The 24,342-nt window shown below is 45.6% G+C and overlaps 1 protein-coding gene across 1 annotated transcript in view; it reads right to left on the bottom strand.

Moving 5' to 3' along the window:
- Positions 1-24,342, bottom strand: part of PRKCH (protein kinase C eta) — a 231,585-nt gene that overhangs the window by 76,582 nt on the left and 130,661 nt on the right. The window contains exons 7-9 of the mRNA XM_060619985.3: positions 23,125-23,252; positions 20,125-20,268; positions 19,790-19,963 (exon numbers count right to left, since the gene is read on the bottom strand). Coding sequence (XP_060475968.1) covers positions 19,790-19,963; positions 20,125-20,268; positions 23,125-23,252 — 446 coding nt within the window. The remainder of the gene's footprint in view (positions 1-19,789; positions 19,964-20,124; positions 20,269-23,124; positions 23,253-24,342) is intronic.

Here is a 24,342-nt window from a genome sequence, read left to right as displayed (position 1 = left end):
GTCTGCGCTGTGGAAGAACTAGTCTCCCTCACCACCCGACAAGCACGAAGTTACGCTTTACAAACGCAGCTGTGAAGCAAGTAGAGGAAACATCTGTCGGGCCCCCCGAGTTTAGGGAGGCAGGGCATAATAGATTCAGGTTGCCTGTGAGTCACTTCTGGGGCAGGGAGCAGTTTCCAAATCCCACCTAAGGCAGTGAGTACAAAAACAACTGTTTCTGTGTTTCAGCCTGTGTAGACAGCCATTCCAGCTTTTCTAAAGTCCAGTCTCCTAGAAACCGAGTCCTGGACACCTGCACAGCTTTCCCCGAGGACTCTGGCTCCTCTCAGGTAAATTTTGCTCTGATCTGCAAGGTAAGAAACCCAAGGTCCCTGAGACTGGAGACCGGTGTAACCTCAGTTCTAAAGCCAAGTGGCCCAGCCCTTTGTCCCTTACTCCTCTTTTGTCCCCCATTCAACCAACCACAAATGCAAGTCATTAACACGGGTGAGGAACACCTGGGGGAATAAAAACAACACAGAAATCCCTTTGTCCCACGCCTCCCTTCGGATTAGGAGGCCAAGGAGCTGGTGCCTGGTTAATAACAGAATTCCTGTCATCACCTGCCTGGCTCCATTAACCCGCTGCAGCCTGGCCCAAATCTGTCCTGGCTATCAGTTCAGGGCTGTTACTTCTTAGGGGTCAAAGGGGATAAAAATATCCCCCAAAATGATAGTGGCTGTCAGTATGAGCAGTGTGCATTCCCTAAAGGCCCTCATAAAGATTGTTCTTTAAGAATTAAACTGAGGGGACCGGGGGGCTCAGTCGGTTAAGTGTCTGACTTTGGCTCAGATCACGATCTCAAGGCTCGTGGGTTCAAGCCCCGCATCGGGCTCTGTGCTGACAGCCTGCTTTGGATTCTGTGTCTCCCTCTCTCTCTGCCCCTCCCCTACTCATGCTCTGTCTCTCAAAAATAAATAAAACATTAAAGGAAATAAAATAAATGAAAATGAAAATAAAGGAATTAAACTGATAGGCAACTGTATACAGAAAAGTTCGAGACAAAACACTTGGGTCGATGAAAAGTGATATACCAAGATGATAACCTGTGACAAGACAACATCACCTGAGGAGGATGACTGTAGAGGAACCAGGGATGAGATCACCTAGGGTCACTGTGGTAGGTACCTTTGGAGGTGTCTGTTCAGCTCATTGATCCCTTTCTCAGAGAACTGCCCTGGCATGGTCACAGGGGGCCATGCTGGATACGCTGCAAGCAGCTAACTAGAGCAAGCTGGCCACCCCCTCTCCAGTATCTTTCCCAGAAAATCGGAACTGAGATGGAAAGGTTAATTTAGGCTGTGTGGGGTGCAGGAGCTGAGGAAACGTGAATTAGGAAGCTGAGGTTATCTGTGTTGTGTGACCACGTGACACGTCTTGGTAAAACAGAGTGCTGAAAGCACGGCTGGACAGATGGATGGACAGAAGGACAAGAGAAAAGAATGGAACAGAAACATAGAGTGAGGCAGAGGCAAGAGATAAGGGCGAATGAGGGAGCCAAGAAGGAAACCACCTGGGCCCATCATGACTTTCCACTTCCAGATCCGGAAGAGACATGGACAAAGTTGGCCCTTGGGTTCTGTGAAACACACCCTGTATCTCTACATCTTTATTTTCACTTCTCACTTTTTTTGCATGACCTTGGGTAAACCGCTTTCTGTACTTGCTACCAGGAGAATTTTAACTGAAACACACAGCAATTCTTAAGGGGCAGAAGGTTTACTTATTCACAAATCTGGGATAATAACACACTACAACGACCATGTGCAGATTAAACCAGAATCAAAGTGCCTTGTCAGGGCCAGGCCCAGAAGAGGTTCCACAAGCAGAAACTGTTATTATTAGTACATCATGCAAACAGGCTAACGTGTACTCTAGGAGGTCCTGCACCCAGTGCCCAAGTCCCTGATGTCACCAAGACAAAGCACAGCGTGGTGGTGAGGGCACGGGGCCTCTGGAGCCAGGGCGTCTGAGATGCCAAAGCAGCTCCCGCTATGCTGTATTTATTTTCTGTCTCAAAACTCCAATCTGCAAAACGAGGATAATAAGAGGACTGAACTCACAGGTGTACAAGCATTACATGATTTAAGCTAAGAATGTCCAACGGTGCCAGGCACACAGTGAATGTTCACTAAGTGTGAGCAAATATCATCCTCACTATCACTACGGCTTCCACCGTCACGGCCGTCTGCTCCCAGGGCTCTGGCCCCTCTGTGGGGGGTGGGGGGGGGTGCTGTCCTGGGAAGCGGGCTGCCCTGCATGGATGCAGAGATGGTGCCTCTCAGGCTGGCAAGTAGACAGGAATGAAATGGCAGCCAAAACAGCAATGTGAATGTGAGACAGGAATCTGGAGGGTTTAAGGAGTCAGGAGGACACCTCCGCCAGCCGCGGGGGCACTTCTGATACTGCGTGGTCATGGCCTTGACCTATTAAGGAGAGCTTTTCTTTCTGGGAAGTGATTACAAAGCAAGAGGTCACAAAACTAGATTTGATAACCAAAACATGCCAACCGAGGGCTTGAGTTCCAGCAAGTTTTCTAAGTTTCTAATAGCAGATGATAATATTCTCTACTTTAAGAGCTTGATAATCATAACTGATACTGTTGCAAAGCAAATGGACTGCTAACATATCAGAGTGAGACTTTTTGTAGTAGCTCTTCTCCCTTTCCATACAGTTGCTTCACTCTTGTCAACAGAGTGAAAAAGATTTTTCTGTTTAAAGCAAGAATCCATAGTCTGTACATGTCCTCAACAGATATAAATCTTCAGTTGAAGATGTATTACAGCGAGGATGCAGATTACCTTTCGGAAATAATTCAAAGAATAGCAACAACATTTACCGTTAATGAATTGAGTGATGGTTTTAAAGCAATGTTAAGCTGAGCACCACATCTAGACTTACCTAAGTTCTCAGCAATTACTTTGGAATTATTTCTGAAAGAATAACACACCAACCCTGTATCAAAAGTTGCAGTGTCACTGACTGGTTGTGGGCATGGAGAAGGAAATCTCCAGTAACAGACAGCATTGTGTTGAATTTCTCATAACTGCTCCTTGCTTTATGATTTTGCTCCAACAAAGTCATCCACAGAGGGAATAGGGCGTTCAAATCAACAGGAAACAGTTATTGACGTCAAAGAGGTCACAGTGGAAAAGCACCCTCATGAGGAAATCTGATTGCACCATGCCTGAACTGGAAACAACTTAAATTTAACCACATTAAGAATGATTACAAAGGCTTCAAGGAAGAAACAAGGACAGGGAATCTAATGGCTTCCTTTTTTTTTTTTTTTTTTTTTTTTTGGACTTACCATTTTGTGCAGCCCAGAAGATATCAGACGTTAATTCAATCACTCAGCAACCCCTCTCTCAAGCCCACAGGCATGATACATCCTGTCTGAGCTCAGACACTAGTCTTCAGGAAGGTGAAATATGTCTCTAATATAACAAGCCCTTAGGAACCTGCATTTCAAACCTGGAGGGACACTCGGCTCTTTCCAAGACTAAGACTTTTCCCAGTTACACTGCCTATCGTCACCTGCAGTGAAACGTGACAAGGCTCACCGACATGTATAACGGACTGGGCTGTGTGAGGCAATCTAACTTGCAGTTCAACACACTGGGAGGCATTTGAACCATAAGATTCATTTTTTTAATGTTTATTTATTTTTGAGAGAGAGAACACGTGCAAGTGAGCAGAGGAGGGGCAGAGGAGAAGTACAGAGGCTCCTAAGTGGGCTCGGCACCGACTGCAGAGAGCCCAATGCGGGGCTTAAATTCACGAACCTCGAGATGACACCCTGAGCCGTTCAGACGCTTAACCGAATGAGCCACCCAGGTGCCCCTGAGCCAGAATATTCTTAAAGCATAACTAAGCAGTCAACATGACTGGAGACAGAGCAACGTCAGGGCTTAAGTCCTTCCACTTCCTGGCAGAGCCCTCTCTGGTCTGACTTGTACTTGAATGATAGCACTCAGTAATTCCCAAGGGGAGAGGGGACAGTGATCAATATCACAAATACATTCTCTAGTTCAAAATATCCAAGTGCGTGACTTGCCATTAATGAGAAAATTTATCATAAAATTTTAAACTGCATTGTTTTAAATAGAATTAAATCATAATGTATTTTATACTTTCAAAAAAAAAAAAAAAAAATGGTCCACACACATCTTGCCCAGTCTCATTGGGCTGCACTGGCCTTGTGTGCTTGGTGTTGTTTTCTGTTAAGGACCTGAAACCTCTGAAGGCAGAGCCCGGATGGAAATGACACATCTCTACCACCACCAAGCGTAGTGCCTGGACCTGGCAAAGGGTAAATAACCCCTTGGAGAGCTAACATGGCAGGAGGCCATTTCTGGTTTCTACGACGATTTAAACTAGAACGTCACAAAAGCTGGAACTAACTGCCAAGATGAGTTCTACCCATTTATTGTATGTAAGGGCAACGAAGTAAACTGCCTAACCTGCAGTTAAAATAGTTCATGGAAGAGCTCGAAATGAGAAGCAGACATGCTTCACACACCACTTCATTTCCCTTTAAGAATAAATCTTTGTGGTTTTTTTCTCTGTTTTTAAAAGTAATTACAGGGGCGTCTGGGTGGCTCAGTCGGTTGAGCATCCAGCTCTTGATTTCAGCTCAGGTCATGGTCTCATGGTTCATGGGATCAAACCCCGCATCGGGCTCTGTGTTGACAACAGGGAGACACCTTGGGATATTCTCTCTCTCTCTCTCTCTCTCTCTCTCTCCCCCCCTCACTGTCTCCCTCTCTCTCTCTCTCCCTCTCTCTCTCTGTCCCTTCCTGGCTTGTGCACACACTCTCTCTCTCAAAACAAATAAACATTAAAAGAATAAGCAAAAGTAATTACATGTTCATAGTTCAAATGTAGTTATAAAGTAAATACATGGAAAACCGAGGAAAAAAATAAATAAAATGAAAATAAAATCATCTATAATCCTGATACCCAGAGATAGAATCCAAATACAAGGGGAAACAAAACCGTTTGTGGCTTTTAGGATACAAGGAACTGGAGATTTCAGGGCAAACAAGAAATTTAACAAGGGTGTTTTTAATTAGAATTTATTTACCCCTTATGCCCTACTTACCACTCTTTAAAGAAGAGAAAAAGAGAACATGAAAAATGTATCTTTCCTTTTCCACTTATATTACATAAATTTCCTGATGTACTTAGTCATTGAACTGTGAATTTTTTTAACAGGTGCATACTATTTTCAGTGCTATTTCTATGAAGTCCTACAATTAGCTGGACCTCTATTTAAGTTAATGGAAATAAGAGGATGGTATGAGTATCTACTTAGGATACTTTATGATAAAGATCAGTTTTATTAGCCTGGAAACACAGGCATCTTAGAACAGATTACTGCCAACTGGTCATAGTGTTTTGATACTGAATTAAATTCACAAATTTAAATTCTGAACTTTGGTTTACCAAGACGATATCTTAGGTTATAATTTCCTTTTTAGAAAAGGTTTCGTCACTTAAAAATATGCACAATAGGATTTTTTTAAATTATTATTTCACATGGTACAACTCTCTGTGTAAAGGTTTTGGTTTAAGCACCAAATAGAAGGTCTATTAAAGATACTTATGGATCTAGGGGTGCCTCAGTGGCTCAGTCAGTTGAGCGTCTGACTCTTGATTCTGGCTTAGGTCATGATTCCAGGGTTATGAGATTGAGCCCCATGCAGGGCTCTGCGCCTGATTGAGCATGGAACCTGCTTAAGATTGTCTCTCCCTGACCCTCTGCCCCTCTCCCCTGCTCGCTCTCTCTCTCTAAAATAAAATACAATAAAATAAAAAATATATATTAATGGATTTAGTTTGTACAGGGCTATTGGATAGAGTAAAAATGCCATTTACTATTTAGATCATTTTTCATGACAGAGGTTCCTAAACTTTGCAGCCTCTTAAAGAAGGCAAGATTTCATCTCTCTGTATGATCTGTGGATGAATTAGACATGTCTGCCTCACAAGAGGAGATTCTGGGTTATAGTTGTCTAAATAATCACTCAGAGAAGCAGCAAATCAAGCCAAGAATATTCGGTCTGCCTCGAGAGGATGCCTGGGAATCTGTTAGCCAAGAGTCTGTTCTTGCCTCCGCTCTACAGTCTTGTAGTACCTGCCGAATTTCCACCTGGAATGTGCATTCCATGTGCTATTTTGAGTTTTGTTCCTTCTAGCACAGCCACAGCGCATTCTTCTCCGGCCCTTCATCTGGGGAATGAGATGTGCTCAAGCAAACGACGCCCCCACAGCCCCTTTCCAAACCCCTTCTGCACTATGGGCCACATACTGATCTCTGCTGTCCATGGAGGAAAAAAGACACAGACTTGACTTATATAAAGGTAGGGAGACCAAAGCATCAGAGGCAGAGTCTAATAAGATGGGAAAGCAATCACCAATAGTTTTAAGGGTTTAGCCAGGGGAGAGGATATCGTGTTGGCCTTGTAGAGAAGCTTCAGTTGGTTACGTGGAGTTCCGATGGGCCCTTTAAAGTTGCAAGGACCGGAGCAGAGACTAAGACAGCAACACCAACAGTCTCATCCCAGATCCAGTTACAGCTTCCAGTCCTGTGGTGAACTGACTTCATGTGGGCACTGGGTTCCTCCTCCCATGAAACCACTTCCTTCTGATTCTTCTTTCTGACTTTCTGCCACCCTTCTCCACTCTTCCGTAGAATTCTTTTCTCAGCTCTCCTCTCCTATCTACAAACACCTACCGAAATATTTTAAATTACATTTTTGGGGTGCCTGGGTGGCTCAGTCGGTTGAGTGTCTGGCTTTGATTTTGGTTCAGATCATGATCTCACAGTTCATGGGTTCGAGCCCCGTGTAGGGCTCGCACTGACAGGGTGGAGCCTGCTTGAGATTCTCTCTCTCCCCCATCTCTGTCCCTCCCCCACTCATATGCACTCTCTCCCTCAACATAAATTATTATTTTTTTAATATTAAAAAAATTACACTTTCTACTATATACCCAGAGGACACTGAGGACACCAAAATCCAATTTCCCATCTGAACCATGTTTCTGAGCAACAAACATCTTACCACTTGGCTTCCTGCAAAGCGAATTCATCATACTCTATTCCCCCAGGCTCCCAACTGACCAGAACTGTGACCACTCCTCCCACTCTCTTACCCTAAAAAGTCCTATCGATTCCACCTCCTTAGTATGTCCTTGACTCCACTCAGTGACCGCTGCCTTGGAGCAAGCAGGTCTGACAGGACCCTGTTTCAGCATCCTTACCAGATCTGCTACCCCTGGTCTCCTCTTCCTGCAGAGAGCCACCTCCTAAAATGCACGTCTTCCGTTGCTCTCTGGCTTAAAACCCTTGCTAGCACCCTTCACCTCCATGATTGAGTCTAAGTTCCTTTGCAAAGGATGGCAGGCCCATGATGACTTTGCTTCATCACTACCCACATTTCCCCTCCTGCAATCCTGCTGCATCGACTTATTTGGGGTGTCCTAGGCATACCATACATTTTAATCCTCTGTGCCTCTGCATTGCTATCACCTCTGTCCGGGAGGCCCGTCCTGTGTCCTCTCCTCAGCCCTCTATGACTGTAGGGCTCAGATGCATCCTCAAAATACAGCTGAGACAGCTCTTTCTCTCAGAGCCCTTTCAACCTCCGCAAGGGCCAAGTCATGACTTTTCTTCTATCCCATGGTTATAGGTGTCTGTGTTTAAGATGATCCTTGACTGAAAGCAACTAGAGGGCAGGTCCACATTTTGTTTTTCCTTATTGCTTTCAGTCCCTGGCACACAACGTGCCCTAAGGAAACATTTACTGAAGTGAATTAGAAATGCAAGATAGACCTAATAGTACCATTCAATATAGAAACAGCCAACGTGTCCAGTGGTTAGGGTCTACTTTCTTTTTTTTTTTTTTTTTTTTTTTTTTTTAAATTTTTTTTTCAACGTTTTTTATTTATTTTTGGGACAGAGAGAGACAGAGCATGAACGGGGGAGGGGCAGAGAGAGAGGGAGACACAGAATCGGAAACAGGCTCCAGGCTCCGAGCCATCAGCCCAGAGCCTGACGCGGGGCTCGAACTCACGGACCGCGAGATCGTGACCTGGCTGAAGTCGGACACTTAACCGGCTGCGCCACCCAGGCGCCCCAGGGTCTACTTTCAATATTTAGACAGCACTCAGTTCTGAGGTATCTAAAGTATCTGTAACTGTAAGTTTGTAACTGTAAGTTTTCCCTGTATGGCAAACAAAAGAAAATAGCAAGCATGCTTCCCCCAAAGCACACTGGGATTGCTACTGGCACATTTTTCTACACTGGTTGAGAAATGTTTCTTAAAGCTTTGATGATCTCTGCTTGTAAAACCCAGTCATACGCATCACACATGGGATGGGAGTCTGACTCACAGATAGGCTGGCACCCTTTGCGATTCAGGGTGGAGATGATTTTCATAAAAAGTTACTGATTCAACACCTTGATGGCAAAGTGGAAGCAAATCATTCGATGCCAAAACAAGAGACGCTGTGCTATTTCGATCTCTTGCTTTTAAATATAAGCCATTGTAAATATATGCTCGCTGAGCTAATCTTTGGCTCCCTAGACGCCCCAGGCTCTGATACGTCTGCCTTATCGCAGCAGGCTTTGCTGTTCAGAGCTGTTGGCAGTGTGCTAACCCTGGCTCACATTCAACAGACCCGCTACGCTTGCACCCAGTTTCCTCCCAGCCACGGCCCGAGACTGAGCAAATGCCTCAGTGCAGCCACTGAGAACTGTTACAGGCCCCCAAGCAAGAACTTTGCCTGTCTCAAAGTCAGAAGAGAAAAAAAAAATGCTTATAATTTGATGAGGAGTATTTAACACACTTTGCTTTGGTCCCTGTAAAGACTAACGTGATCTTCTAGTCCATTTAACTTTCTGTATCTAGGACAGACCACCTGATATTCATATAAGGCAGTGGTTTCCTTTCCCCCACCCCACCCAGGGGACATCTGGCAACATCTGGAGACAACTAGGGAGATGCTATTCACATGCAGTGAGCACAGGCCAGGGATGCCTCTGATCCAACAATGCGTAGGACAATCCCCCATAAGAAAAGATTACCCTGCCCCAAATGTCAGGAGCAGGAAAATGACATGACACTATGCAAATAAGTGAATGTTTTTTTACGAGGAAGTTTGAAAATTCACCAGACATTCGATTGTTAAAACTGTCTGGCCCGTTGGGTGAAGGTCAGGGTAGTGGGGATAAAGTTCTGAGCCAGGTGGAAGCAAGCTTCCTGCTTCCTATCTGTTCTGAAACCCAAGTACAAAGGGACAAATCTAATGATCAGTCCCTCAATTCTACAGGCTTTCAGAAGAACTTTAACCAGTGTCTAGGTCAGCTCTGCCGTATCTGTTCCTGACGTTGGTGGTGGTATCTGACTCATTTTGAACTGCCTTTCACTCACTGGTAAATAGACCCTGGTTTAGAAGGTCTGGGCTTGCTGCTAGTCCCCACTTCACAAGGTCATCACAGCTCAGGGCTCCCTGGGAGTGAGGAGGAGAGAGGAAGCACAAGGAAGCAGACGAAGGTGCTTCCCAAGGTCCACCGCTGAGGAAGGGAACCGCATGCATTGTGGGAAAGGGAGGAATTGTGCTGGACTGACTTTCCCCCTGTGTTTTAGTTGGGAATTTGATATTACATCATTTTTAATGTTTAAAATCTCATACACCATAAGAATGGAATTAAGAGACTCTGGGAAAAGCTCCAAGGATCCCTTCGTGACACCGAAGCCGTAAGTCATTACAAAACATCCTCAAGAAGCAGGCAGGAGTGAGCTAGAGATACAGCAGGCTCTTTTGCAGTACAAATAAGCTACAAGTTGGATGCCTCTGCAGAAAGGAAACAGGAACTCCCTGGGTGGCCCGAAGAGAAGACTGGGCATGCCCAAGCCCTCCAGCAGAGGCAGGGAGGGCTGCTGGTGAGCCAAGGTATCAGCTGACAACAGAAGGCAGGAAGGGGGTGAAGAAGAGCCCTGCACACCAGCAGAGTCAGTCTTGATGGCACGGGGTTAACGTGGGGGAGGCTGGTGTCTCGGCAGCCCTGTGCAGGGACTGTCAGTGAAGAGGCCGGTTTCCCCAGTGGGATGAGAATAACCGTACAATGGCAGCGGGGAGCAAGGAAGCAGGCTGGACTGGGCTGCTGCCCTTCCGCTTATGCCTCCTGCTTTGAGCCCCCAAGCCCAGCAGTGCTAATGGACCCATCGCCAAGCAGAGGTCGCGCTTCAGCTTGAGCCACCCAGGATCTTTACCAGGTTCTAGATCCACCATGCCCAGGTAAAAAACAGGAGTGTGCTTCAAATGCAAATGTAGCTTCAAGACAAGCGCCCTATCGTGGCTATTGTAGATAACGCGGCAATAAACATACGGGGGCACATATCTTTTTGAATTAGCGTTTTCGTTTTCTTTGGGTAAATACCCAAGAGCGGACTTAACTGGACCATATGGCATTTCTATTTTTAATTTTTTGAGGCGTCTCCGTACAGTTTTCCACAGTGGCTGTGCCAATTTACATTCCCACCAACACAGCATAACATACAAACTTGTCGAACCACTATGTTGTGCACCTGAAACTAACGAAACTAGTTATACGCCAACGAGACTCGAAAAAAAAAAAAAAAAGACAAGTCCCTTAGACTCTCTTCTAGGCACATGGCTGCTCTGAGCTTACGCTATACGGAAATCCCAGAACTGCTTCTGTGACCAACCCACCAAGGAGGGTCGCCAGCTGATTTGACATTATAAACAGCCTATTCAGGCCCATGGACTCCCCAGGAGAACCTCAGCTCCATGAGGGCAGAGTTGCCTGTTGTCTGTTTTGTTGTCCAACAGAGTTGTCTGTTTTGTTCACTGCCGGCATCCTCAGGGCTAACAGCAGAGCCTGAAACCCTGAAGGCACTCAGTGCACATTTGCTGATTGAATAAACACCTTCTAGCCTCACCGGCCAGCAGCAATTCGGTACACTTGCAGTTGAGCTAAGATTATCCGCACAGACAAGGCTGATTCTGTCTTGGGAGGCCCTGGATAGGCAGTTGTTGGACTGAGGGAAGATGGACACAGCTGGGCACTTACGAGTGATGAAGTAGTTACAGAAAACTCAAGTGTTTCAAAATTAGAATACATTGCAGTCTATGGTTTGCGTGTGAGCCGTGGTCAGGTTTTCATGCTGCACAGTTCTGTCATCAGGGCGGGGTGGACGCCCCCCAGCCTCTCACGAGTGTAGCTTTAGGCCTTGGCCTGAATGCCCCAGTCTTGGTAGGACTCAATCCAGCTTCCGAGGGAAACACCTGCAGGCCGCCCCTTGGTGTTGCTTACAGCTCAGATGCTAGTTACTTAGCCTTGTATCCATTCTGGTTACATTTCTGAGGAAAGATTGGCAGGACGTAGGAAAGATTTCCCCGGGGTTCAGTGTTCATTTTCTTTTTCAAAATTTTTTAATGTTTGTTTATTTTTGAGAGAGAGAGAGAAAGAGAGAGAGAGAGAGAGAGCTCACCCAAGCAGGGGAGGGGATAGAGAGAGGGGGAGTGGTAGAGAGAGAGAGGGAACAGAGGATCCGAAGGGGCTCTGTGCTGACCGCAGAGAGCCCAACGCGGGGCTCGAACTCACGAGCCAGGAGATCATGACCTGAGCCGAAGTCAGACGCTTAACCGACTGAGCCTCCTGGGCGCCCTGGAGTGTTCATTGTCAGCTACCTTTCCTTTTGTAGTATGACTGTGTTTACTCCACGCTCTCTACCGTACACTTTTCCATGTGCATGAATCCTCTCTTCCCAATCAGACTGAGGATTCAAAGGACTGTTTCTCTTGCTAGCAGTCAGCGTGATCCTGAACTGATAGACTTTTCACTGAACTATTTGGCAAAAGGCCCATCGCATTCTCCTCCTTGAAGCCAACCCTGGCACTTCAAGCCCAGTGCTTCAACACAGGGCCCTGCGGGGGCCAGAGCATCTATAGTCTGGCAGGTTCCCAGTCACAGTCAGGGAAAAGTCCAACAAAGCACTTAACACCACCACGCTTGGACAGTCATAGGGAAGCACAGGGCCCATTGTGACCAGGGCAAGTCTTGGATACACGGAGGGAAATTACACACAATCCATGAACCAGCTTACCGAATATGGAAGTGGCAGGTCTACATGATCTCCAGATCGTCAGGTGGGTGATGGCTAGTGACAACAAGGCCAGTTACAGCCCAACGACCTCAAATTGAGAAGCATGCCAGCTCTTTCAAACCCCTCTGTCACACCAAGTCCCCTGGCAGTCCTACCCGAGCAGGGAGAGCCAAAGGAACAGCACGAACTTCAGATTCTCCTATTTCCCCATTCATTTTCATGGCCCCATTTGGCCACAGAAAGCCCAAGAGGACAGAAGCAAAGGTCGCAAATGACCCCCCCACCCCCACACACACACACAAACCCAGAGTCTGGAGATGGTCTGTGTGCGTTTTGTCCCCAGATGGAGCGCTACTAATAAGCTGGGAACATGCCCAACTGGGAAACACCATGTTCTGGCTCATTTTCTATTTCGATCTGAGCCAAAGGCAAACTCTAACACATGACCCATAAGCAGACCAAATAGTATTTGTGGCCGTCATTGCTCAGGGAAAGGAGGAAACCTAGTTCCAAACAGATAAGGGGAAATATCCTTAGGTGGTTCATAAAAGGCTACAAAACTATGTATTGTGAAAAACTGCCCTTATTCCTGCCTAATGACACTCTTCTCAGCTGTACACATTCTAGGGAGGAGACATTTCTATCTGAGGTATTTTAAAAGTAACGGCATAGAGTATTAAGCCAGATGACCTGGTTAAGAATCCATGATCTAACTCTTGCTTGCGGTATGCTTGGGGGCAAATTATTTAACCTCTCTGGACCTCTCAGTTTCCAGATCTTTAAAATGAAGATAATAGTATCTACACCACCCTGGACTGTTGAGGGTATTAAATGAGATATTTCTTCAACAGATATTTATGAAATGCCCACATGCACAATTGTACAGGCACTGGTAATGAATGAGCACCTAGAACACACGCTAACGTCTCAATGAACAGTAGCTGCTGCCTCCATTTCTTCTTTGCCCACCCCCTCTACCAAACTGGGACCCTCCAGGCTCCAAGAATTGACCAGCTATCTGAAGGCATTAACAGAGGCCTCTTCAGAACCCTTGTCCTTTCTAGCTCTTTTGGCTGCACCTTCCCCTCTCCTCACCTCACAGGGTCTCTGCCCCTCATCTGGATGTCACTGTAACTCAGGGCACCATGGGTAATGCTTCTCCTGGGGCCAAGTGTGCCTTCTCTTCCCTTAGGCCAGTTGCTAGCTCCAGATCAGCAGACAAACAGGCCTGGTGACCACCGCCAAATACCCACTAAACACTCAGGAAAGGGAAAAAGAGCTGGAGAGACTGGAATGCAGTCAGGGCTGTGCGGGGGTTGAGCAGGGCTGTGCAGGGCTGTGCAGGGCTGTGAGGCTATGTAGGGCCGTGCAGGGCTGTGGGGTTGAGCAGGGCTGTGCAGGGCTGTGCAAGGCTGTGAGGCTGTGCAAGGCCATGGGGCTGAGCAGAGCTGTGCAAGGCCATGCAGGGCTGTGGGGCTGTGCAGGGCCGAGCAGGGCCGTGCAGGGCTGTGGGGCTTTGGGGCAGGCTGCAGCTTCCCGCCCACCACATGCGTGAAGCTAACTGCAGGGTCATTCTCTGCACCAATGGGTCCATTGACAGAAAAAAACCAAAAAACACATTTTCAGGTGGAGGGGCTTATACAGAAAAAAAAAAAAATCTAATGAAAGGACCTTCTTAAAAACAAGGGGACTACTAGTTAAGCCAGCAGTAGAACTCAGAGCTCTGACACTGAAGGCAGCAGTGGAGCCACCTGCCTGATAAAATTCTGGAAGATTCCTTCCAGAGCCACGTGACTATCTTGCTATCTCATCTGTCTGTCTGTCTGTCTCTCTCTCTCACACACACACTCCTAATACTTCATACAACGGTATAACTGCAAGGGAGAGAATAATGTCCCCAAGCACTCACGTTGCCAGACAGTTTTCATAACGTATTTCAAGGGTGACTTAAGTACATGGAAATCACTGTGCACCAGTTGTGTAAGCGGACAGCATATAGCACACAAGTTTCCCGGACACTTTAACCTTGGGAAGGAGGATTTCTGCTTTGTTGATCAATATTTGAGGAGTGGCTTCTTATGCAAAGCTGTGTCCCTGCCAGCATTCCAGGTGCACTGCTTCGTGGACAACCTGTGCAGGCGGACACCCTGGGCCCTCCCCGGCAGCCCAGATGTCCTGAGGAAACACTGACAAGTGAAGGAGGGGTGGGGGTAGAAAATGAGAGCATTGGGCTTCTGTCCTCATGAAGGAAGGGTCCATGCACCCTGTGGCCCCCCTGAACGCAGCAGGTTGCAAACACAGACTGGAGCAATCCCCAAAAAGAGAGGCTCTGCTGTGGCTTGTCTCTCTGACCTGGGCCCGGGTCCTGCGGATGACAGACAGGCAGTTCTTGGGCACCGGGCACAGCGTGTCTTATGTCTTCCAAATGGAAATTTTTGCTTCAATAAACTGGGTCTCTGAACAAAGGCTAAGGCATCTGACCAGTATTTACTTTGCCACTCCCCCTCCTGCTACTGCCCCGTCTTTGTTCTTTCCTCCCTTCACACTCAGCTGAGGCTCCAGGAGGAGAGCCAGTGGACAGCCCCTGGGAGCTGGGGATGGGGGTGGGGAGGCCTGGATTCCGGGCCATAAATGCCAGGATGCTCAGCTGCTGACACCAGAGCCACTGATGAAGACGAAAGGAGTGTGAAGGGAATAGAACCTGGAAGAGTCTGGGAAGGCAGTGTTCACTAGGCCTGCACCCCCACAGGGCCCTCCCCCCCATCCCCCCCCATCCCCCCCACCCTCAACGTTAAAGAAATATAGTCACATTACCCAAATCAGAAAATAGAACAAAGAAGAAAAACTATCCGCCACGTCACTACCTTCATTCTTCTTCTATCACTACCTTCATTTCCTTCCTGTCTCTTTTTGGAGGAGCTAGGTTTGCCCATTCACCATCTGGGCAGATCCTGATGTGGATATACACTACCAATCATCATAAATTCTGTATTATTTCCTGGGCTCTAACTTCCTAGCTCCACCATTTACTATATTAGATTTTGAGCAAGGGACTTAAGTCCTCAGGACTTTATCATTCAGCAAAATGAAGACAATAATTGTACCTATCTTACAGGGCTGTTGTAAGAAGCGTAAGCAATAAATAATACATGCTAGGTGCTTATGACACGTTGTCATTCAACAGCTTAATATTCATTATCTCTTTACCAGCTGAAAAATCTTCATCACATTTAAGTATTTTATTATTTAAGTAAATTCCTGTTCCTGAATGCTCAAGTTGGTTCCAATATTTTCCTATTATAAATGGTGCACTGAAAAATTAAACGTCTTTGTATATAACGTTTATTTTTATTGCTTAGGCTAGTTTCAGAAATAAAACCAACAGATCCCAGAGTATAAACATTTTTATGAGGGGGCACCTGGGTTGCTCAGTCAGTTGAGCATCCGACTTCAGCTCAGGTCATGATCTTGCGGTTTGTGGGTTTGAGCCCCGCATCAGGCTCTGTGCTGACAGCTCAGAGCCTAGAGCTTGCTTCAGAATCTTTGTCTCCTTCTCTGTCTGCCCCTCCACCGCTCACACTCTGTCTCTCTCTCTCTCTCAAAAATAAATAAACATTAAATAAAAAAATTTAAATACTTTTATGAGTCTTGATCCAGATTATCAAATTATTCATAAACTATTAGGAATTATGCTATCGCCAATGTATGAGGATGGCAATTTAATTATGTATTTGTGAGTAACATGCAGTATTAGGAAAAAAATTGGAGGCAGTAATTTATGAGCACACAATCCTATGAAGCAAACTTGATAAATTATCTACCAATTTGAAATTGACCTTTGTGCGTTTGCCAAGAACTAGAGTGGCTCCCAAAGTCCTACTATTAGGGGTTTACTATACCCTCTATACGGGGTCTATGCTGGCCCCTGGGAAGCCCCAGGACATTTTTCTTTGGTGTAAGGAAGGAGGCAGTCATCACAGCAATGAGTCTTACTCATTTTGGAATAGTGCTGCACATGTACAAAGCATTTCTGCATTCTCTCCTTTGGTCCTCACCACAATCCTTCTTTCATCTTAACCATGAGAACTTTAAAGCCCAAAAGAATTTTCAGGTAGACTTCAGCCACTCAGAGGAAAACAAAGTTGGAAGAACTCAGGTCTTCCACTTCCAAGGGCAATGCTGCTTCTATAGCAACAGGTTGGAGGGGAGCCAAGGCAGACAGGAGGTGCTTAGGCAGATGCTGAATCAATGACATGTGCGCTGATGGGTCAGAGCACAGTGGCAGCTCCAGGGTCAGCCCGACCCAGAGGTGAACCTTGTCTTCCCTACTTACAGTCTAAGCGACCCTCTGCCTCTGCAAGTTTCCTGTTCCCTTTCTCTAGGCCCCAGGGACACTCACTCCACAGGGATGGACAGGAGAGAGTAAGAGTTCTCTAAGGGTCTTTCAATTTTTTTTTTAAATGTTTATTTATTTTTGAGAAAGAGAGAGAGACAGAGAGACAGAGTGTGAGCAGGGGAGGGGCAGAGAGAGAGGGAGGCAGAATCTGAAGCAGACTTTGAGCTGTCAGCACAGAGCCTGACACAGGGCTTGAACCCATGAACCGTGAGATCATGACCTGAGATCAAGTCGGACACGTAACTGACTGAGCCTCCCAGGCACCCCTCTAACAGTCTTTATAATGAGACAATACTTTGTAGACAGCTGGGATGTGACCCCAGTACCTCACCTCGGCTCACTTCTAAATGCTGACGGTAACAGTTCAGCATAACACACAGATTAGCATCTCATTTTAGAGGCCATGACCTGCCAAACTGAGTAGCTAAAATGTAACGAATCTGCTGCAATTCCTTATAGTAATTAACATCTTCTATTCTTTACAGTTATCTTTTTCAACAGCAAATGGAGATAGTTACTGAGGATTTCTGACAGACACAGCAAATAAATGCCACGCATAGTAAGGAGTGTAATACCTTGTCAACTGGAGAGAAGGAATAAACTACAGCAAAATAAAAATTGTGTATCTCTATCTCAGCATGAGGAAAGTTCAGTTCATTCTTTAAGTCGGTCCTCTCTCCTTTATCATCTAGACTTAGGGCAAGGGAAAATTTCTTTTATCCTTTGCTTTGGAGACATCTACTGCAAAACACAAATTCTAACCCCCTGTGTCGGTTCTCAGCTCGGGTGGAGAAATAAAATCACCATGCGGTAACGACTGCCACCTCGTGGCCACACATGAAACTATCACTAGGAAAAATAAACCGCCAATGCTTAAGATTTCACCTGCTGAACATTGTAGAAATTCGGTGTGGCCACCAATAATTTGTTATATTGTATAATTTATATTTTTCCAGAAAATTATGCACTCTTCATGCTATTTTCACTGGGCTCTCAGTGTGTTCCAGGCTTATTTCTTGTTCTACTCTACCATAACACAATCTAATTGTGGTGAGACTTCTGACGGCTTCTATAGAATCATGGGGATCTCCTTTGGCAGGCAGAAGTCCCCTGGAGTTGAGCGTGAGACACTTCTTTGTTCGTTCATTAGAGTAACTTTAAATAATGGCCACTGCTCCACCAGACTAAGTTCACTACCTGCCTGTCAACTGTCTGATTCAAAGGTTATCAGCCAGTTTAGATCATCTAACTCAATATCATAGAAAACCATCCACTCTTTGGCTCAGGCCATGGAAAGATGATCTGAGTGTAGCCCTGTTTGGCTGTGTGATTCACGGTAGAAGCCTGAGGCTCAAGCCTGAAATGCAGGCAGACAACTGGTATCCATCAAATGATACCATCCTTCTTGACAAGGCTGTTTTCAAGCCTGAGCTGTCACCCTATTCCCCTCTGCGATAATCGCTGGATGGGAGAGGTGAGGAGGGCTTTGTGTAGGCAAAGCACAGAGCACAGGAAATAGAATTTCAAGGCTTCTCCAGGAAGCGAAGAGGATGAGCATAACGAGCGTCCAAGGAACCCAGGAATGGGCAGCCCAGAATCCGGCAGGGCAGCAGGGGCAGTGCGGGCTCCGGGGCTGTTTTACTGAACTACGGACCATGAGGTGAGGAGGGTGTGGCCTCCTTGAGTGCAGACCATGAGGGGAAGGAGCATTAACTGACTCCCCAGCTCCTTTCAGTATGCTTGGCTGGCATGAGAGTACACGCTTTTCATACATCCTGTCTCCCAGCTCCTAGGCTTGCCTGCCACCCCCACCTTCTCCAGGCTGCACAGGGACAACGTATTTAAACACAAGTGATCCTTACACATCTGCGAATGAATGTTCAGCCTCACTCACAGTTCCAGAAATGCCAATTAGGACTCTGAAGAAACCATTTTGTAAATCTCTCTGATCATCAAAATGATAGGCTACATGGTGCGATGGGACAACGGGGGAAAGAGGCCTCACGCATGGCTTCAAAGTGTACATTTAAAAATATGGCAAGCAAGAGATAAGAGCCTGGGCTCTAGAGTCAGGCTGCCCAGTGTCAAAACCTCCATCTCTTGGAAGCTAAATTTCTTTGGGCCTCAGTCTCCTTCTCTGGAAAAATGGGAGTGGTGTTAACAGAACTCACTTCACAGGCCTACTCTAAGGATTAAGTGAGACAATGTTCATAGACACTTAGAACAGTGCCTGGTATACAGGTGTTAAAATGTTAGCTATCTTGAACTACTATGGGGAAGAAGGCCAATTGGACTCAGTCAAAATTTTAAATGCACATACCACTGCCCAAACAATACCACTGCTAATAGTATGTCATACAGAAATAAAAGAACAATATGTAAAGATAAAAGTACAAGGGGGCTCACCGCCACATTGATTGGAATAAAAATGCTAGGCACAATCTAAATGTATAACAATAGGAAACAAGTTATATAAATTATGTCCTGGCCTTGGAATACTATGCAACTATTAAAAAAAAATTTTTTTTAATGTTTTTTATTTTTGAGAGAGAAACAGTGTGAGCAGGGGAAGGGCAGAGAGAGAGGGAGATGCAGAATCTGAAGCAGGCTCCAGGCTCTGAACTGTCAGCACAGAGCCCGATGCAGGGCTCGAACTCACGGACCGCGAGATCATGACCTGAGCCGAAGTCAGACACGTAACCCACTGAGCCACCCAAGCACCCCACTCTGCAGTTATTTTAAAAATAAGGCAGCTGGAGGGGCACATGGGTGGCTCAGCAGGTTAATCATCCAACTTTGGCTCATGTCATGATCTCCCAGTGAGCAAAGTATCCTTACCATTTGTGTTTTTAAAAAATACAGATACATATATGTAGTGTGGGTGTATGCTTTCCTGTGCAACAAATTCTCTGGAAAGGTACATAATGAAATCAGTAATAACAGTTTCCTTCAGAGGAAGGACACAGATAATTAAAGGATGCTTCTATTACCACTTGCAGAAAGTTATCTTTTTTATAGTTAAAAAATACAACCTGATCTGTCATTCGTCTGCTAAATTTCTTCCATTTGCTCTCAGAACTAAAACCCAAGCTCCTTCACAGAGCCTAGAATGGGAGTTCATCCTTCTAAAGTCTGATGCACTTCTTTATGAAACCTTTAACATCTGAACTCTTTAAGAAAGGAGGGCATTGAGGTGATGCGTGTGAGTCCTACTTACAGGCGTTTGAAAGCAGCAGAACAACTGAGTGAGGAAGGGGTGATTGCGAGCCAAGGACAGGATCCTTTTTTCTGTCATTGTGCATTCCACATCGTCATCCTGCAGGATCACGTCCTTCTTCAACACCTTCACGGCATAGAGGTCTCCTGTTTCTTTTATTCTTGCCAGCATCACCTACGGCAGCGTGGGAGGATGGAGCACAGGCGTGAGAACTCTTGAGGCTCCGAGGGTGTGGGAACACACACTTCCCGGCACTCGGGAAGTATGCGTGTATATACACACACGCACACTCAAACATGCTTACTTTAACCCGGACACCTAAAGCCATGACTCACCTTCCCGAAACTCCCCTTCCCCAACACTCGGATGAACTCAAAGTTGTCGATACTGAGTCGGCTGGAAGAGTTAACCCCGATCCCATTTCCTTCTTTGGTGCTTTCCCTTCCCTGTCGTCTTAGAGTCGACCTGGAAACGAGCTTCTGCAAGGAAGAGTAGGAAAACATGGAGTCAGAAGTCGTGGCAGGTGCATGAAGCATTTATGGATGCAGAAGACGTTACTGGCTGCCTCAACCCTCGACCCAACAGGTGGGGAAAGATCAATTCAGCTTGACACGTTATCAGGTTCTGCCATGCGAAACTACTTCAGTACCAGCTCCCGATGTGTGCGGACTACATTTAGGAAAGAATAATTTAAAAACATATCTAAGCCACTGAGAGTTTCAGTTTGAGCCCGAATGGGAGTGTATGAAGCACAAACGCCTTAGTCTGGTGTGAAGGCTTTCTAGAGGATGCTCAGGATCCAAGAGCGCCACCTGGTGTCCATTTCATTCAATAAAAATTAATGTAAAACTAGAATAATGAAGGATAAAATTTTAAACACCGCTAATTTCATTAGCTCCCCCCTCCAAAAATAGAAAATAAAAGCAATTACACATACACACATACCCATCTTTATTTACACTTGATTAGTTTTTAAAAATATAATAAAATTGTTGTTTCATAACACACATTTTTATTTAACACTTTGTCATGTGTATTTTCTATATCCTTCAAGAACACGAGTTTTTTTTTTTTTTTTTACAAATTTTCTTTTTTTTTTTTAAGATTTTTTTTTTTAACGTTTATTTATTTTTGAGACAGACAGAGACAGAGCATGAACGGGGGAGGGTCAGAGAGAGAGAGGGAGACACAGAATCCTAAACAGGCTCCAGGCTCCGAGCGGTCAGCACAGAGCCTGACGCGGGGCTTGAACTCACGGATGGCGAGATCGTGACCTGAGCCGAAGTCGGACGCTCAACCGACTGAGCCACCCAGGCGCCCCAAGAACACGAGTTTTAAGGGCTGTTCGATACTCTGTTTTATGGATGCATCACAGTTTATTCATTAATTCCCCTGCTACTGGAATGCAAATTATTATGAGAAATGAATAAATGTGTATAAAGCACTTAGACCGGTGCCCGGCCTGTTTAAAACACAAGCTGAGCTGCTGTTATTATCATCATGATCACGATCATCATCTATTTTCTTAAGATGACTTTCCAGAAATGGAATCTTTAGGGCCCAAATGTTAATTTGGAAGACTTCTGATACACAGCCAACTTGCCCTCTACAAAAGCTGACCACCAGCACACTGAGAGCTCCACTGTCACCATATTGAACCAGAAATAGCTGTGGCCTCCTCAGTGGGTAACTCAGCCCCAGGAACAAGCCCTGCCACAGTGAGGGAGCTACCTAAAGGCAAAGTGACACACAGGTGTCCATCTCGGGACACTTATAAGATAAGCTGCCACCAGACACCAGATGAGAAGTCTAACACTCTGTAGCTTTTGACCTATTCAGCTAAAAAACCCCAGCTCATCTGGAGCGACTTCTAAGCAATGTTTCCCACAAACAACTGTGCAACTGCTTGAAGCTACAAGGATTTTACTTGCTCGCCCCAGTAAAACAGTGATTACAGATTATCAAATGGATAGACTGAAAAATCCAATTGTTTTTAATAGTTTCTCCTCCAGGTCTCTGCTCATAAATATTTCAAAGACAGAAAAATTTTACCAGCATGAATCTCACTTCCTCCACTTAAATACTTCTCCTGGTTGGGCTGGTACTGGCCAGAAAACTCTAAGCCAGTATTTCTCCATCTTTTTTTTTTTTTTTTTTTTTAACCCATTCTTCTCTTTTGATAGACTTAAGGTTCTTTTCATGCTTTGCTGTCAAACAACAGGTAATTTTGTTTTTTCCACTTTCAAATAGAATATCAAAGATAGTTGGTTCAAATGACAAATGACATTGCCCACTCAAGAGGTTTTGCCACATGGTCTATCTTATTCTCATTACATTTTAGGAGCCCTAGTGCAAGCTGAAATCCTTAACCTATGCCCTTCGGGAACAGCTGTCTCATGCATTAGAAATACCCCTCATGGTATTAGCATCCTGCCTGTCTCTCCGTGAGCTAGACATTAGACTTTGTTAACGCTTTCCTGAAGTAAAGGAATACAATGTCTGTCCAAGGCCCTAATCTACTAGTAATAAGGAAATGGGATGGTGAGTACGGACATTTTCTGGATAACCAAGAACTTGACTGTGATTGTGCTTCTCTTCCTAAGCACCCAGAGATATTTAACAGTTAACTCTAGAGTTTTCCTAAACCGGATATCAAGCTACACCTTTCACAAACCACAGCAGTAGCCATGGCTCTTTCCCAGCAGTCTGCAGACCCAGCCAGGAAGGCAGCAAAAGCACTTGGGCCTGGGAAGCGGTCGAGGCTCTAACGGTCAAGAGCAAGGAGGTCACTCAGGGAGGCTGCAAGACAAAACATGTCCACAGCAACTAACCAACTCCACCCACTCCCAAGAGCCGAGAGGAAGGAACTCCTGTTTGTCGCTGAGTTTGAGAGATAAATTCACAATCCATAAACAAAAACTGCAAAACAGCTAGACTCCAGCATGGTGGAGAATCTTCAAGTTCAACCCCTTTAGAGAAGAGGAAGCTGAGGCCCACAGTTGCTGGTCAACTGTGCCGCCAGGGCCCCAGCTGAGAGCTAAGAGGATAACCCAGGGCCCTGGATTCCAGGGTTTCATCAGACCACACTGACAGGAAGCTAATTAAAAAAAAAAAAAAAAAAAAAAAATCCTTCTGCTTCCTGCTTGTCATTTCTTGTCATATAATTGTATAAAGAATCTTCTTTTTGTGGACCAAAGTGCTCTTTAAAAATACAATAAATCTGCAAATATGCTTGCTGACATTAGGAACTTTGATTACGCCACATTCCCTCATTCGGACTCACTGCATCTGAGCAACTTCTAATTACAATACAGTGAAAAAAAGCAAAGTCTCACCGAGGTTGGAGAAATATTTCCGGGCTGGAGGCCCATCCCGGCCAGGGTCTTGGCGAGCTCCACCGCGTTCACCCCACAGTTAGGGGCCACGTTTGCCTGGCATCGAATGTGGACATTCATCTTACATACTAGAAGGGAGAGGAGAAGGGAATCCACATTCAGGAAGGAGCCAAGCCAACACGTGCCGCAAAAAACAACTTTAACAACCTGAAAGATGATGACAGAGGAATTCTACGGGCTGAGCAATGCCATCTTCTCATAAAACTGAACTTGCTCTCAAAACAATCCCTGACACTTTCTCTGTGTCTGCTTTGTGCAGAAGCGGGAAGTCTGGCACACTGAATGAAAAATAAATTTCAAATCCATTTCTTTCCACTGTGACTTGATGAAAGACATTCACCTAAATCATGTGTACTAGGCATGGCCGATTGACAAGCATGATTCAATACAGAAATCAAAATGTTCATCACAGTGACAATTCAAGGAACTAACAAGGAACCATGCCAACGGACTTTATGCTTTTCTTTGTATTGCTCAATAAAAGGTAGCAATCTAAAGGCCACATTATAGAGCACTGTTCAAACAGGATGGAGATGGTGTTTCTGAGAGAAAAACCTCTAAGTAAAGCTTTCTTTCCGAGTACTGTTGTGGTTGGGTAGCCCTCGCAGCACAGGACACAGCATCCTGTGGGGGCTGTGCTTCTCGGCACTCTCAGCCTGTGGTTCTAACTACTTCGTGGGGGAGAAAAGCAACTTTTTTAAAGGTCAAAGTAAATGGCAGTTGGAAGAGGACAGAAGCAAGCTAAGTTCCTGGTGCACAGGAAACTGACTCGGGAGGATGAAGGACCCAAGGTTTAATCAGCAGAAAGAAAGTTCCGTCAGTTTCTTTCCATGGGCACTGCTGACGGGAGGTACGAATGGAACAGCAAGCAGCAGATGCCTGGAGCGTCAACCTATCTTTGGAAGCGTGCACAGATCCCAGTTTTGTGGGGTCTGCATTTGTGTAATTTAGGGTGCCCCTCTTTAAGAAAAAGAATATCCAATCGAGTGGAGCTCTGGAAGACACCTTTGCAAGGGAGGGAGCCTGAGGCTGAAGCCTCATTAGCTTCATGTGCCCTTTCTGAAGAACCAGGTGACAGAAAAGCAAAAATTATAGGCGATGGATCGCTACAGGTGTGCTACCCTCTGGTCTCAGGGGGCAAGGACAACGCAGATGAGC

The sequence above is a fragment of the Panthera onca genome, chromosome B3, assembly GCF_046562875.1.
Source record: "Panthera onca isolate mPanOnc1 chromosome B3, mPanOnc1 haplotype 2, whole genome shotgun sequence".
Classification (NCBI taxonomy): domain Eukaryota; kingdom Metazoa; phylum Chordata; class Mammalia; order Carnivora; family Felidae; genus Panthera; species Panthera onca.
The sequence above is the reverse complement of the archived record's forward strand: the minus strand, read 5'-3'. Positions and strand labels throughout refer to the sequence as shown.